Raw genomic sequence first — 13,908 nt, 5'->3', positions numbered from 1 at the left:
GTTATGAGAAACAGGATTCAGACCAGATAAAGACTAAGACAAACTAACCACAGGACCAGAGCACGAGGGGAGTTAACTTAATAGAAAATAAGATGACAACAGAAACTAACGTTGGCCTCAAGAGGGGAACATAATTTACTCAAACACAGCAAAGGCTCAGGGAAAAATAAGACTAGTGCATAAAAGAACAACATCTAAATGATCACAATGGGAAAAACTGGGAGGGTAACAAACTGAATAAAAACTCCAAGTGAAATGAAAAACATAAGCTACTAAACAAATAAGGCGCCGATAGACATGAACTTACTAAAACAGGCAAAACACGGGGAAGACTGAGGAAACTAACAACCAGAGATAAACTAAACAAAACTCAGACCAAAGGTTACAGGTGCACAGAGTCCAGAATACAAGGTCAGAATTGCAAGAGTCAGGTTTGTTAAGAGTTCAGAGTGTTGACTGAGGATCCGGCAGCAAAGTGTGGCGAAGACTGGACTTAAAAAGTGAGGGAACAGGTGCAAACAATGAGGGATAACGAACGTAAACCTAAGGAACAGAACTAGGCACAGGAAGTGGGGAGAAGAGGCCACAAAATAAAAGTCCAAGGGAGGAAGTGTGTGTGACCATGACACCTTCACACAGGCAAAAACACCAAGAGCATATAAATAATGACCAAGCAGCCTACAAGCATGTGGAGCAGGGATCTACTGGCCCATAGCTGTGGTGCTGAAAACAGATAACAGCCATGATAACATCCAGGACACGAGATGTGGTCGAGTATGGTCTGTTATAAACGTTACGTCATCAGACGTGGGTTCCTAAAAAGAGTCTAAAGTGGAACGGCAGCATAATGTGGCCTTTTTGTTCTGGGGGTGTGATTCATGCTTAAAAAGGGAGAAGAGAGGTGCTGGGCTCAAATCTTGGATAAGACCTGTAGTATGCAGTGATTTAGTGTGATGACCTCTGTCCATGTTTGGTAGCAGCAACACGTAGCAAAATGCTTTCAGTGATCTATGAAAAGATCCATTGCTCTTTGTCTCTGTGTCATAAACCATTTTTTTTTCATAACCATTTTCAACCAATACTTAGGGTTGTGCTCAGTTTACAGCATCTTGTCTGAAAGAATTTCTTCCCAAGGCCAAAAAGGAGCAGTGAGACTGTGACAAACCTAAACGGGTTACATTCACTTTTCCTCCAGATTAGACCTGCAGCCTTTCATCAACAGTAGCATCATTGATGCTGCTGGAACTTTCCTCTAATTAAAACAGCAGGGCACTGGCACAAACGGAGCAGGGAGCTTGTCCGTGCTGCAGCTCCGCTCGCCTTTATGACCCCGGGCTCCTCCGATGAAGCTGCTCGCACTGCTGTTTACCCTCAATCTTCCCAAAGAAAAGAGTCGCTAAGGTCTCATTTGTTGCCACTTCTCCGCGGTGGGCGTGGAGCACGATGGAGTCCTTGTGTGTCCATAACAGGATTATGAGGGCTTAATTGAGTGTGCTAATTGATGGGACAGTGAATGGGGTGAATAGGGTTGAAGGGCAGATGTGGTGTGAAACCCCTGGCTCTTTCTAAAGAATACAAATCAGCAGCAGAGGCTTCTATTCTCCGCTGTCTATTACACTCAATTAGGCCTTTCACACAGCGAGCAGGGGGCCAAGCCAACAGATGGTTCCTGAGCTGGGAGCTGTATAGAGGCCCGGCACCTTTTCTTCGGCTCAGATTTACCGTGGAGCCGCGAGCTGTTTATTGGCTGTTCACGACGTGCGGGGTCTCACTGGAAACAATGGCCGACTACAGCGGCCGTGAGCCTGAGGTGTGTGTTTGCTCCACTGTGCCTGAAGACAGAATGGAAGGCACGGCGGCTGCGTTCACCTGGGTCGGGGCGGTAGGAGGTGAAGAGTCAGCGCACCGTCTGTCGACGCCCATTTAGAGCCATGAACAATGATTTCTTTCACCCTAAATTCCTCCTGAAGGAACTTCTGTCCGTCCTCACGTGTCTTTGATACAGTCCACTACATTCTGATATTACACACATTTAAATACTCTGACTGCTTTAAAAGGTCTCCTCCCATGATTCCCTGCTGCAGACTAAGCAAACATGTAGTTTTGCTTAGAAATCCATTCACTGGACTTGCAGTAAGTGGCCACTGGCTTTAAGGTGCAGTGAACTGTATTTGTGTGTCTTCACTTAAGGACACATTTACAGTTGAATTCAGATTAAGACTCCTACAGGTGAACAGCAGTGGATGAAATACTCTGTTACAAGTGAGAGTCCTGCACTCACAGTTCACGTCTCTTAAGTCTTAGTACTGAAAAATTCAGCTGTATTTCGTTTTAGTAATCTGATTCTTAAAAGTAACAACAGTTAAAGAAAAATATAGAGACGTAAAAGTATCAGATTTGCCCTTCAAAAAGTAGTGAAGTACAAAGTAACAGAAAATGGAAATACTCCAGTAGACAAACCCCAACTTTGTACCCAAGGACATAATCTACTTAGTTTCTGCTACTGCAGCATTAAAATTTAAATTTCTCCACACAGTAAAACATTCACTGATAAAAGAGATTTTATTTACAAAAAACACATTTCAGAATAAAAGTATAAACTCAATCGACTGTTGTATTCTCTAAAACTATGAAGCTCTTTGAGGTGAAGTCGTGATTTTTGGACTGATGGTGTTTCAGGCTTGAATGGGCTGCTATTAGCTCATGAATGTAAGGCTCTGTATTATCATCCTCCTCCCCCCGTGTGTGGGCCCCCACCTTGTCCCCTATTGTCCCACTGTGGGGGCTCGGAGGCGAGCAGCTCCGACGGGCTGAATGCCACCTGTCAGATAGCAAACAGGATTCAGTCAGCGTGGAGAAAAGCATTTAGCTCCGAAGCTGCTAAATGATTTCTAGGGACACGTCAGAGGCCTCGGGACGAGACACAGAGGAGCAAAGATAGGACGGAAAAGTGTGGTGGACACACTGTAAAAATCAGCCACTGTGGACAGACATTCTGCATTGTGTCACTTTAATGAGATTTGTCTTTGTGTTAGTGTCACAGTTCCACGGTTCATCGTACCGATTTCAATTTGCAGATAATAGAAAACGGATGAGGATCTGAATATCACCTCACACCAACAGTGGTTGTTGTCCTCATTTCAAACCACCCGTCAGCAGTAAGTCAGGACCCTCAACATTTTAACGTGGACAAAGTGTCGTGTTCAGCTCATTTCTAACGTCACTCTGATAATCATGTGCTTTTAAAGGCTCCTTCTCCACTGGCTTTACTTTTCCTCAGCACTGTAGATTCAGATTCATTGACTTTAAAAAACACGGACACGGCTTTGAATAAATAATAAACTGGAATAGGAATTAAATTTGTACCTGCAAATGCTTAATAACTGTAGTACATGTAAAATTTAGTTTTACACAAAAAAAAAAACATGTACAGTACAACATTAAGTACTAAGAACTATACTGTGTCCTGTATTTTAAACAACACACTTATTGAAGTTGGACCAAACGTTTCTTACAACCTGGAAAAAGTCATAGTTACTTGAACAGTCACCAGGTTGACTTACTGAAACCCTGCAAACTGATTAGTAACAGCTACTTGTGTAACTTCAGTGTTACATAAATTTGTTATACATCACATTTTTGACTTCAGTCATGGTTTGTTATGACTCCCCACCAGTGTTTTCTGCTGATTGAGCACCATTTTGTGAATTGCTGCATCTCACTGGTGCAGCAGTGTCATCGCTTCATTTGTTGCTCCTGTAGTTAAGTGTTTTAAGTTAATTTCACTCTAAAACAATGAGTAAATGAGTTTGTTGAGCCTGAAATTAACTCTACCTCGATGAAAACTAGTTAAAAGTGCTTATTGTTGATAATTGAAGGCAGCTGTTGAATCTGCACATTACATTAACTGCTGCACTACAAACAGTGTCTAATCTGCAGCAGGGTCACAAGCTACGAATGCAGGAGCTGTGATGGAAGCGGGTTAAAGTCCTGATCCAAAAATTCTCCGCTCTGAATCTCGTTTGTGCAGTAAACTCACTTTACAAAGGTTGTGATTACAGTCTAATAAATCAGCCTAAATTTGATGGGATGTGCAGGATTAAAACCTCCAGCACTCGGACGACAGTGGACACATCTGGTTCTGAGCTGTTAAAGCTGAAAATGAACAATGTCTATTTAATTTCTCACTGACAAACTGAATCTTCTTCTTTTCCTTTCGGCTGCTCCCTTTCAGGGTTCGCCACAGCGAATCATGTGCCTCCATCTAACTCTGTCCTCTGCATCCTCTTCACTCACACCAACTAAGTTCATGTCCTCCCTCACTACATCCATAAATCTCCTCTTTGTTCTTCCTCTAGACCTCCGCCTGGCAGCTCCAACCTCAGCATCCTTCTACCGATATATTCACAGTTTCTCCTCTGAACATGTCCAAACCACCTCAATCTGGCCTCTCTGACTTTATCTCCAAAACATCTAACATGAGCTGTCCCTCTGATGTACTCATTCCTGATCCTGTCCATCCTCGTCAGTCCCAAAGAGAACCTCAACATCTTAAGCTCTGCTACCTCCAGCTCTGCCTCCTGTCTTTTCTTCAGTGCCACTGTCTCTAAGCCGAACAACATTGCTGGTCTCACCACCGTCTTGAACACCTTTCCTTTCATTCTCGCTGATACTCTTTTATCACACAACACACCTGACACTTTTCTCCACCCGTTCCAACCTGCCTGCACTCGCCTCTTCACCTCTTTTCCACACTCACCGTTGCTCTGAACCGTTGACCCTAAGTACTTAAAGTCCTGCACCTTCTTCACCTCTGCTCCCTGTAACCTCACTGTTCCACCTGGGTCCCTCTCATTGACACACATGTATTCTGTCTTGCTGCGGCTAAGCTTCATTCCTCTGTTTTCCAGAGCAGACCTCCACCTCTCTAGATTTTCCTCCACCTGCTCCCTGCTTTCACTACAAATAACAATGTCATCTGCAAACATCATAGTCCATGGAGATTCTTGTCTAACCTCATCTGTCAGTCTGTCCATCACCAGAGCAAACAAGAAGGGGCTCAAAGCTGATCCTTGATGCAGACCCACCTCCACCTTGAACTCCTCTGTCACACCTACAGCACCTCACCACTGTCTTACAGCTCTCATACATGTCCTGCACCACTCTAACATACTTCTCTGCCACTCCAGACGTCCTCATACAATACCACAGCTCCTCTCTCGGCACCCTGTCATACGCTTTTTCTAAATCTACGAAGACACAATGCAACTCCCTATGACCCTCTCTGTACTTCTCCATCAGTGTCCTCAAAGCAAATACTGCATCTGTTGTACTCTTTCTAGGCATGAAACCATATTGCTGCTCACAAATGTTCACCTCTGCCCTTAGCCGAGCTTCCACTACTCTTTCCCATAACTTCATTGTGTGACTCAGCTTTATTCCTCTGTAGTTGCCACAGCTCTGCACATCTCCCTTGTTCTTAAAAATTGGTACCAGTACACTTTTCCTCCAGTCCTCTGGCATCCTCTCACTCTCCAAGATCTTGTTAAACAAACTAGTCAAAAACTCTACTGCCACCTCTCCTAGACACTTCCATACCTCCACAGGTATGTCACTGACAAACTGAATCTGTGAAGAGAAAAAAAAAGTTTGTGTTTTTTTGCTGACGTAAATGGAAAATATTGTTCAAAACAGTCGCTAAAAATTTCTCCATCCACAACTTAAACTTTTTCTGCCTCCGAGACATGAAATCACCGTCAGCTCTACAGAAACACGCATCATGTTACCGCACTTCTAACTTTTCAGGCCCGAGTTTGATCGACACACCAGCTCATGTAAACACCAACAAGTCCTCCATCAGTGTGTGTTCACAGGCGTAGCTGCCAGTTTGTGTGCTCAGATCATTTTATTTTTTGGAACCGAGTCTGAAGTCACATTAATAAACCAGTGAACACGGACTGAAAATAACACATTGCGTTTGGAAAATGTCTTCACACTAACAAAGCCTGTTTTTCCCCTCAAACAACAAGAACTGTGCTCAAATTCTCTGCCAGTCCGTCACAACACAGGAGACAACAAAATACAACTACGTCGATCAACATCCCAATATCTCGTAGTGATTGAGATGATTTGTTTCATTCCTGTGTGCAGGTCTTTCTGCATCCAACTGTGATTTTCAGACACATTAGTGCAACAGAGTGTGTAGTGTATTCTTTCTTCAGCGATTAAAAGGAATTTCAACTTAAATCAGAAATTATTTTTTTACTGAATGAGATTTTCATCATTGTTCAAACACAGAAAAATTGAAAAAATACAGAAAAATGAGAAACCAAATAAAAATCTAAGAGACATAAAATACTCAACAGGTTTTCATCAGCATCACACGGACACTGAGAATCGCTGCGTACAAAACTATGTAAATAACGGTTTCAACAGCAGCTTCAATCCTCACTTTGTTGCACTATTCATCGTTTTTGCCTCATCACACTTTAACAGCTGTATGTGCCACATGAGAACACATGTCGTCGACTTTACTGACCTCGTCCTCGGCTCCGAGCAAACACCTAAACGCTTCCTTTGTCCTGTAGCTCCCTCTGCTGTTCTGTGTAACATGCTGCATCAAACCCTCTCAGCAAACAAAGAACACGCTGCAACTGGCTCCACCTTTTAGAATCACTTTGAAATGTTGTTTTTTCAAACTGCAGAACATGGAAAGCAGAACCCTCAGAACATCAGGGACCTGTCTACTGACGGAGAAGCAGCTTTTAGTTTTCAGGCTGCCCGTGAACATAAAGCCCCAAATGGTTGATGTCAAAGCACTGGATGAAACTTACAAATATGTACACGCATACAAAAACTGTTTCCTGTGACATCAGTAAGCAGTAGAACAAGGATTGGATTCATTTCTTTCTCTCCAGCTGATGAAAACCAACATTTAGCTTCACATCACGGTTTAGTTCACAGCAGGGAGCTTTAGCAAACAGGAAATTCACAAAGTTTCTGTGTCTTCATTTGTCTTTGCCCAGAGTTCAACATTGTCGTGGATGAATCTTCCAGTCCACCATCAACATTCAGATGTCACAGCATCCACTGATGCACCAAAGACGTTGGTCGATGCAACTTTGACACTAAATTATGTCTAGGTGATAAAGTTAGTTGTTGACTTGGGGAAAACGTTCCTACTGTAGCTTCCTGCTGTGCAGTCAAACAAGTCCTCTACCTTTACATGAGGTGATGTGGTTGGAACCTTCCGGAAGCTCCTGTAGGTGATGCCTTTGATCACAAACTAAACACTGAGATGAAGTCAAACTCCCACAGTTCTTCAGGCCCAACACACTGAAGCTTGCAGGTCACTTCTTGCTGTGCAGCTGCTTTGGCAGCTTCCTCCGGTCCTTCACTGCGTTTCGCTTTCTCTTCTTGCTCAGGAAGTTCTCCAGTTTGCCGCTCTTCTTCAGCTCCTGGTATTTTTCAGCCAGCTGCAGCTTCTTCTTCTCAGCTAGAAGACAAAAAACAAAAAATACAACAGTTGAGCCAAATTGACAAATTATGTGCTTAAAGGGCAAATTCACCAATTTTGACCTTTTCATTTTGAGCGTTTTATGGCTTTAGTTTACGGTGTAAATGTACATTAATGATTTAAAATCCATATATTAAAAAACGTCTCGGCTTCTAGCTGAAAAACTCCATCTCCCAGAGGGTTTTCCCCTCATTCCACGTTCAGATGATGTCATCTGGAGGAGCTCTGCACCATTATTACCAACTCCACAGTGTGAGCAACAAGATGACATCATCTGAACTACACCTCCAAGTGATGTAGAGATATTTTAATGTAGAGAAGTGAGAGGGAACTTTAATGACATTCATTCACATGTACTAGTCAAACTAGAACCAAAAGAAGCAAGTTGAATATCAGTGAAGGCATCTTTTAGAAAACCAACCATCGTCATTATAATCATCATTTTCCCCATTCAGCTTTTAGTTCATAACTGTCAGAAAACAGTGAGAACTGTCAGTCACAGATTTTCACATTCAGTGCTGCAGTGCATCAACTGTCAAATTCTGTCTAATATTCAGTTTAGAACAAGAAGAGAAGAGAGAAAGAGAAAATCCTCTCACTACAGGAGGTAAAACAAGAGAATATTTAGTGTTTGTGCTTCAAATCAAAGCTTCATTACTTAAAAGTAAAAACTGACACAGGATCAGGTGTGTGAACAGGAAGCAGGCGTTCTTACATTTCTTGAGGAAGAACGGTCGAGTTCCCTGATTGGCTCGCTCTCTCTGCTGCCTCTTGAACTGCAGCTCTCTCTCTCTCTGCTGCTCTCGGTTCAGCCTCGCTCGCTCCTGGTTCTCCTGCAGAAAGTCGCAGTTGACACTCTCAATACTAAAGAAAATCCTCATAGAGGCAGGTTGAAGCCTTAACTCTCAGGTCACAGTCTGTGTCCTGCACTCAGACTCACCATCCTCTTCAGAAGGAACTGCAGCTTCTCCTTCCTCGTGTTGCTATTCTTCGCCCTCTTCAGCCGCTTCTTGATGATCTGGAGACAAACGTCAGGATAAAGCTTCGTTATCAGTCCAACATCCTGACTCCAACACACTTTGAAGTCAGCGACCTCTCACCTCTTTCTCTTTTTGCTTGATGTCATCTATGAATTTAAACGTCTTCTCAAAAATCTCAGGCTTGAATTCTCCAGACAGGTCATCGAATCGAGGATCTCTCAGCGTCTACAGCACGAAAAAAATAAAGGTGAATTTGAAGTCATTGCTGTAGAACTGAGGGTTGTTGCTCTATTCACAGACATGTGATTAGGTTTGCATCACTCACCGGCTTCCTGACGGGGACGACCTGACGGAGGAACGGCGCAGGTTTCTTGGCGGAAATCTCCATGGGCCTGAATAAAAAACACGCACTGTGAACAAGGAGCAGGTGTTAAAAGTGCAGCAGCTGTGAGGGCAGATGGTGAACTTCACCTGTTCTTGTTGAGCCGTTTCTTCTTGCTGATCTCCCGGTTCTTGGTGCTGCCGTAGGCGACCTCGTTGTAAACTTTGGTTCCCACTTTGCTCTGTAGCTTCATGATGTCCTCAAAAGACATGTTGGACAATTCTGGGAAGAAAAGACAACATCGGCCATTGTTACTGGACATGATTTTAATCTGGACTGGATGAAGCTGCAGGTTTCTGATTCCTGATGTTAATATTAATATGTTCCAATCTGTTTCTGACTTCAGTCCAGTTCTTTCAGGGTCAGAATGGATCGATGAAGTGAAGAGGTTTTTTTTTTAATTTTATATGTGCAGCAACAAATAAAGTTTATTGTTTAGCTTTATTTGTTGCTGCACAAAAAAACTTCACTGCTCAATCAGTGTTCACTCAATTAGAAAAAAAATCTCTTTTTTCTAGAGACACTCAGTGAACTGAGGACCCCCACACTGGGCCCCCACACTGGCATTTGTTTAATAGTTTCAACAACAATGAAGCTCTATGGAAGATGGTTCTGGACTCACAGATGTTACAGGGACAAAACAATTCACTGTAGGTTTTATAGTATTTTATGGGATCTGATAAATTGCAGAATGGTGGGTGAGTGTGAGTGTCTCTCTGTGTTGGCCCTGAGACAGAGTGGAGACCTGTCCAGGGTGGACCCTCGCCCACTGACAGCTGGGATGGACAGACCCTGAACAGAGTATGTGGTTAGAGATTTTGGAGGAATGGATCCACACTGCAGCTTTGGGAACCTAGTGCAGGGAAATAAGCTTCAACTCCTTTTGTTATGCTGCAATGTTTTCATCACCTTTTAAGTTTTGCAATTTTTGATAGAACAAAATAAATCTAAGAACTTTTCCTGGTGTGGTTCTTTTTACTCTTTTGATCTAGTTTTCTATAAACCCAACGACAATTCCACGTTTGGCTCATTCAGTGGAGTAAATGTGGAGGCACTTCACCTGATTGATGTAACAACCCTGTCCGTCCAATATTACCAAAAATCTGTCCTGCTCATTAATTGGCATCAGTCCATCATAAATATCTCCCACCAGGTGACGTCTTTAGATCTTCTCCTGATACACATCATGTCTAACCTGAAGTAGAAACATTGGCTAAAGACAAACTCACCTTTTTGAATGTCTTCTCTTGTCTGGAGACCACTGCTCCCACCAACATCCTCCAGGTCTTCATCATCATCCTCACTCTCTTCCTCAGACACGTCACTGTCACCATCTTCTTCTTCATCCCCCTCAACCTCTTCCTTCTCTTCAACATCTGACTCACCGTCACTTTCATCAGATTCTTCTTCTACACCCTCATCACATCCTTCCTCCTCTTCCTCACTGACTTCATCCTCTTCCTCTCCTCCACAATACTGCTCTCCTTCCTCAGCCCCTGCTCCTGCTGCTTGTCTCTGGGTGATCAGAGCAAAGTTCTTCTCCACATCAGAGTCTTCATCGTCACTGCTGCTTGCTGTCCTCATCTTCTTGGATACCATCAGCTTCCCCTGCTTCTTCTCTTTCCGCTTCATCCTGTGGTTGGCTTAGCTGTAGGAATCTGGGGGGGGGGGGGGGGGGGGGGGGGGCATTAGAAGTTACATGGGTTGATGACAGAAAGAACCTGACACTTAGTCTGACTTCGCTGTGATGCCATGTTTCCCACTATGACTAGGCACAGCCTCTATATTTAAAATAATGAAAATTAAATCATAAGAAGGGTTTATGAATAATACAGTGTAAGGAAGTTAAGCAGTTTCTGTGAGTTGTTATTGCTGATATAACTTAGGGAATTTGTAAGGATGCTTCAAACCCAGAAGGAGATTTTAAAAATCGGCATTTGTGTAAAAATGATTTTGCCGTTATGGTAACATTCAGAAGAACTCAACTTTTTTGTCTCGCATGTTCCAGATTCCAAAGGTAACGTTGCTATATTGGACGTTTTGAGCCGTGCATGTGGATTGTTCCAGAAAGCTAATGAGAATCTGCAGATATTACAGTTAACTTGGGTAGATTGTATATTGTGGTGATCATCTTGAAGCGCGCTTCTTCAGCTTTGGGGACGCACAGGAGTTGTCCTCTGGGAAAACCTTGCATTACTTTGGACGTATTGGTTTCCGCCATTGGCGGCAGCGCAGCCGGAGAAGAAGAGGTTTACCGCGGCAGCCAGCTTGGAGCTTTTGGTTGGGTCAAACTCACTTGACATCGGTGAGAATTCGCCGAGAACGTCGCCTGTCGATTTCTGGGTTCGTATTGTTAACAGACGCACAATGAACAACTTTCTTACTGATGACTTTCCTGTGACAGTAGCTAACGTCATGCTAAGCGGCTAAGAGCTAACTGGCCGGTTAACTATTGAGTTACGGAGCTAAGCTACAATCTCTGACACAAACCAGCTAACGGTCCGAACTCTGTACAAAAAAATGTTTTATGAATCCTTAACGTCGCCTTAATAAATGTTTAAGTTATGTATCGGTAAGAAACTCGTTTACGATGCGAACTACAATCTTTGTGACTCGTTTTTCGTTCATTTTCACAATATCGCTAACGTTGTTTCCCCGTAGCAAGCGACGTCAGCTAATTTACCTTTTCCGAATGTTGCCTGTCTGTGCATCTCTGCGCCGACTGTTAATTCGAGTTTATGGGGAAACGTGCTGCCTCTAATAATCACCGTTTGTTCAAAGTTGCTTAAACCGATCGATCGATTCCGTCCGACTCAACTTTCTCCTCGGTAGCGGCTGTGAAACGCATCTCTCGGGGTTTAGCAAACATGTAGCGATGTCAAGTGTTTCAGCGTGTGAAATGAAAGAAATAATGTACCTGCTGATAAAGATGTTAGTAAAGTCAGGTTCTGCTGAGCTCCATTATCCACGTGTGTCCATGGCCGCAAGTGTCACGCTAATAGGATGTATCTGCGGACACTTCCTGCTTCAAAATAAAAGCACAACTGAGTTCTTCGACCGATTTGGACAAAACCGGAGGATCAACGTTACCAACAACGGTTAATTTGATCTCCACGCACGTTTTACGTCATTTCAGGTTCTTGTCTTCTATTGTCTCAATGAACAATTTGTTTTAATATGAAACCATTCTACAGGGTTTGTCCAATGTTCTCCTCCAATAAATGTTTCTTTCCATTTACTTTATCGTGTGTTTCTATGTTCTTTGTTCCAGCATCTTCCCAGAGTTGTTGATTAGCCAGTATCACGGTATAATTCTACTTATGAATGATGAATACTGCAGGTTTAAAAACGCAATGACTTGTATATGTATGAACGTACTAAGTTAATACATTAAGAGTCTGATATTTGTAAATCTGTATTTACGCAGATCCTGATAAAGCCTTTGTTAAAATGTCGTGCTGATCATATTTATAAGGTTTTGGGGGAAAGGGCACATGGAAGCACAAGGTTCAGTCTAGTCTTTGTTTGTCTGGACCCAAGAAGGATTTTACAAACCAGTACTTTTAGTTTCAGGTAGTTAGAGATAATGTAATTTATGATGGATGGATTTGTGAATGAGCGTACCCTCCCCCAAAGGGGCCGGGAGGACCCCGGGAGAAACCAAAGTACTCAAAATAGATGCAAAATGATTAAAAAGGCAAAGCAAGACCAAAGAGACAGAAAACCACCAATTACAGGTGTAAGTTTTTAAAAGGGCACAGACAATACAGACAAACCCAGTCTCTTAAAAGGCCTGTTTCAGTTCCTTTTCATTAGATTGGTACAATTATATTAACAATGGTCAATATTGCTATTTCCTGTATCTTTGGTGGCATCAGCTGCCAAACCTGCAGATAATTGCTAAGGAATTTTTCACAAAAGATTGGAGATATTGCTGCTATAGCAAGAAAATCCATAAGTAGTAATAGTAAATAATGCTTCTTTTGGTGTCGTTGTTAAAATCATAAATATAACGTGACTGTAGAATAATTGTGTGAACATGCGGATGTTGTCATGCAGGCTTTCAGGTTTGGTGCTTGCAGGTGAAGGAGGAGTCAATACACAAACATCACCGGAGGAACGAGGAGGAGTTTGTTCCCGTTGCCAGGACATCGAGCCAGAAGTTCTGTCAGGTTCCACATTAAACCCGGAGCTGCGGTAAAGCGGCCTTCAGAATAATAGCGGCCGAAATTTAGGTAATGACGAAAATGAACCGCCTAAGTCAGATTCTATGAAAGAACATTATCAACACATCATTAATTATTAAAGGAGAATCTTTAATCATCATCTTTAATGCTTTGTTTGGGTACATTGTAAATGTATAACATATTTTAATGTATGTATATTTAAATTTCATATCGTATTAATTTGCAATCATTGTTAGAAACCTACCTTTTCCTCATTTAATAAATATTTGCCATATCCAGGTTCCTTATTAGATTAAATGTGCATCTTGTTAAGCTAAGTATAAGTGTATAAGCATAGAAACCCCACAATTTATTGCTAACATGAAAATATACATTTGTATTGAGAGGCAGCACGCCACATTCAAAGACCTATAATCTGATCATATTTCCAATTTTAAATTAGGAGCATTTTCTTTTTGGGGGCCTTATTTAATAATAGGTCAATATTCTATATATTTGTGAGGGGATTTTTTTTTTTTTTGTATAGTAATGAGGGAGTCAAGAAATATATTGCAGGTTAATAACAACCACATATCCATACATTTGAAATTGTACATTTGAAAATATTATATTTGTATAGTTTTCCTACTTTTTAAAACACTTGACTGGCTCTGGAAAGAAAAGTCCTTATTTATGTAGTTTTCTTTTTTTAATGATCAGGTTTAATATATAGGTTACCTTGTGCTTGTGAGAATAAAATTACATGTAGTTTTATCCAATTCCCATATTTAAAGATGGAGTTGATTTATTATTAACCAACTTATTTCTTAGTTAATTCAGTTTCTATCAGTATTTGTTCAGCTG

The 13,908-nt window shown here is 42.0% G+C and overlaps 2 protein-coding genes across 3 annotated transcripts in view; one reads left to right on the top strand and one right to left on the bottom strand.

The window, feature by feature from the left end:
* Window positions 1-2,543: 2,543 nt before the first annotated feature.
* Window positions 2,544-11,952, bottom strand: rrp36 (ribosomal RNA processing 36). 2 transcript variants are annotated; one of them, XR_010913929.1, is made up of 9 exons: window positions 11,796-11,952; window positions 10,108-10,536; window positions 8,968-9,100; window positions 8,822-8,888; window positions 8,617-8,721; window positions 8,457-8,534; window positions 8,232-8,349; window positions 6,539-7,495; window positions 2,544-5,628 (listed from the first exon to the last, which is right to left on the bottom strand). XR_010913929.1 is itself a non-coding variant. In XM_067499000.1 (8 exons), exons 2-8 carry the CDS (start codon window positions 10,508-10,510, stop codon window positions 7,350-7,352), a joined length of 1,050 nt encoding a protein of 349 aa, XP_067355101.1. In that variant the 5' UTR covers window positions 10,511-10,536; window positions 11,796-11,952; the 3' UTR covers window positions 6,247-7,349. The 2 variants fall into 2 exon arrangements, 1 of the variants encoding a protein (XP_067355101.1); XM_067499000.1 differs by lacking the exon at window positions 2,544-5,628 and having other exon boundaries at window positions 6,247-7,495.
* Window positions 11,112-13,908, top strand: part of tp53bp2b (tumor protein p53 binding protein, 2b) — a 22,401-nt gene continuing 19,604 nt past the window's right edge. Inside the window, exons 1-2 of the mRNA XM_067498994.1 lie at window positions 11,112-11,221; window positions 12,938-13,113. The gene's annotated coding sequence lies outside the window, so the exon portion shown is untranslated. The remainder of the gene's footprint in view (window positions 11,222-12,937; window positions 13,114-13,908) is intronic.

Source organism: Channa argus, chromosome 3 (genome assembly GCF_033026475.1).
Source record: "Channa argus isolate prfri chromosome 3, Channa argus male v1.0, whole genome shotgun sequence".
Lineage (NCBI taxonomy): Eukaryota > Metazoa > Chordata > Actinopteri > Anabantiformes > Channidae > Channa > Channa argus.
Note: the sequence above shows the minus strand (reverse complement) of the source record. Positions and strands in the feature narration are given on the sequence as shown.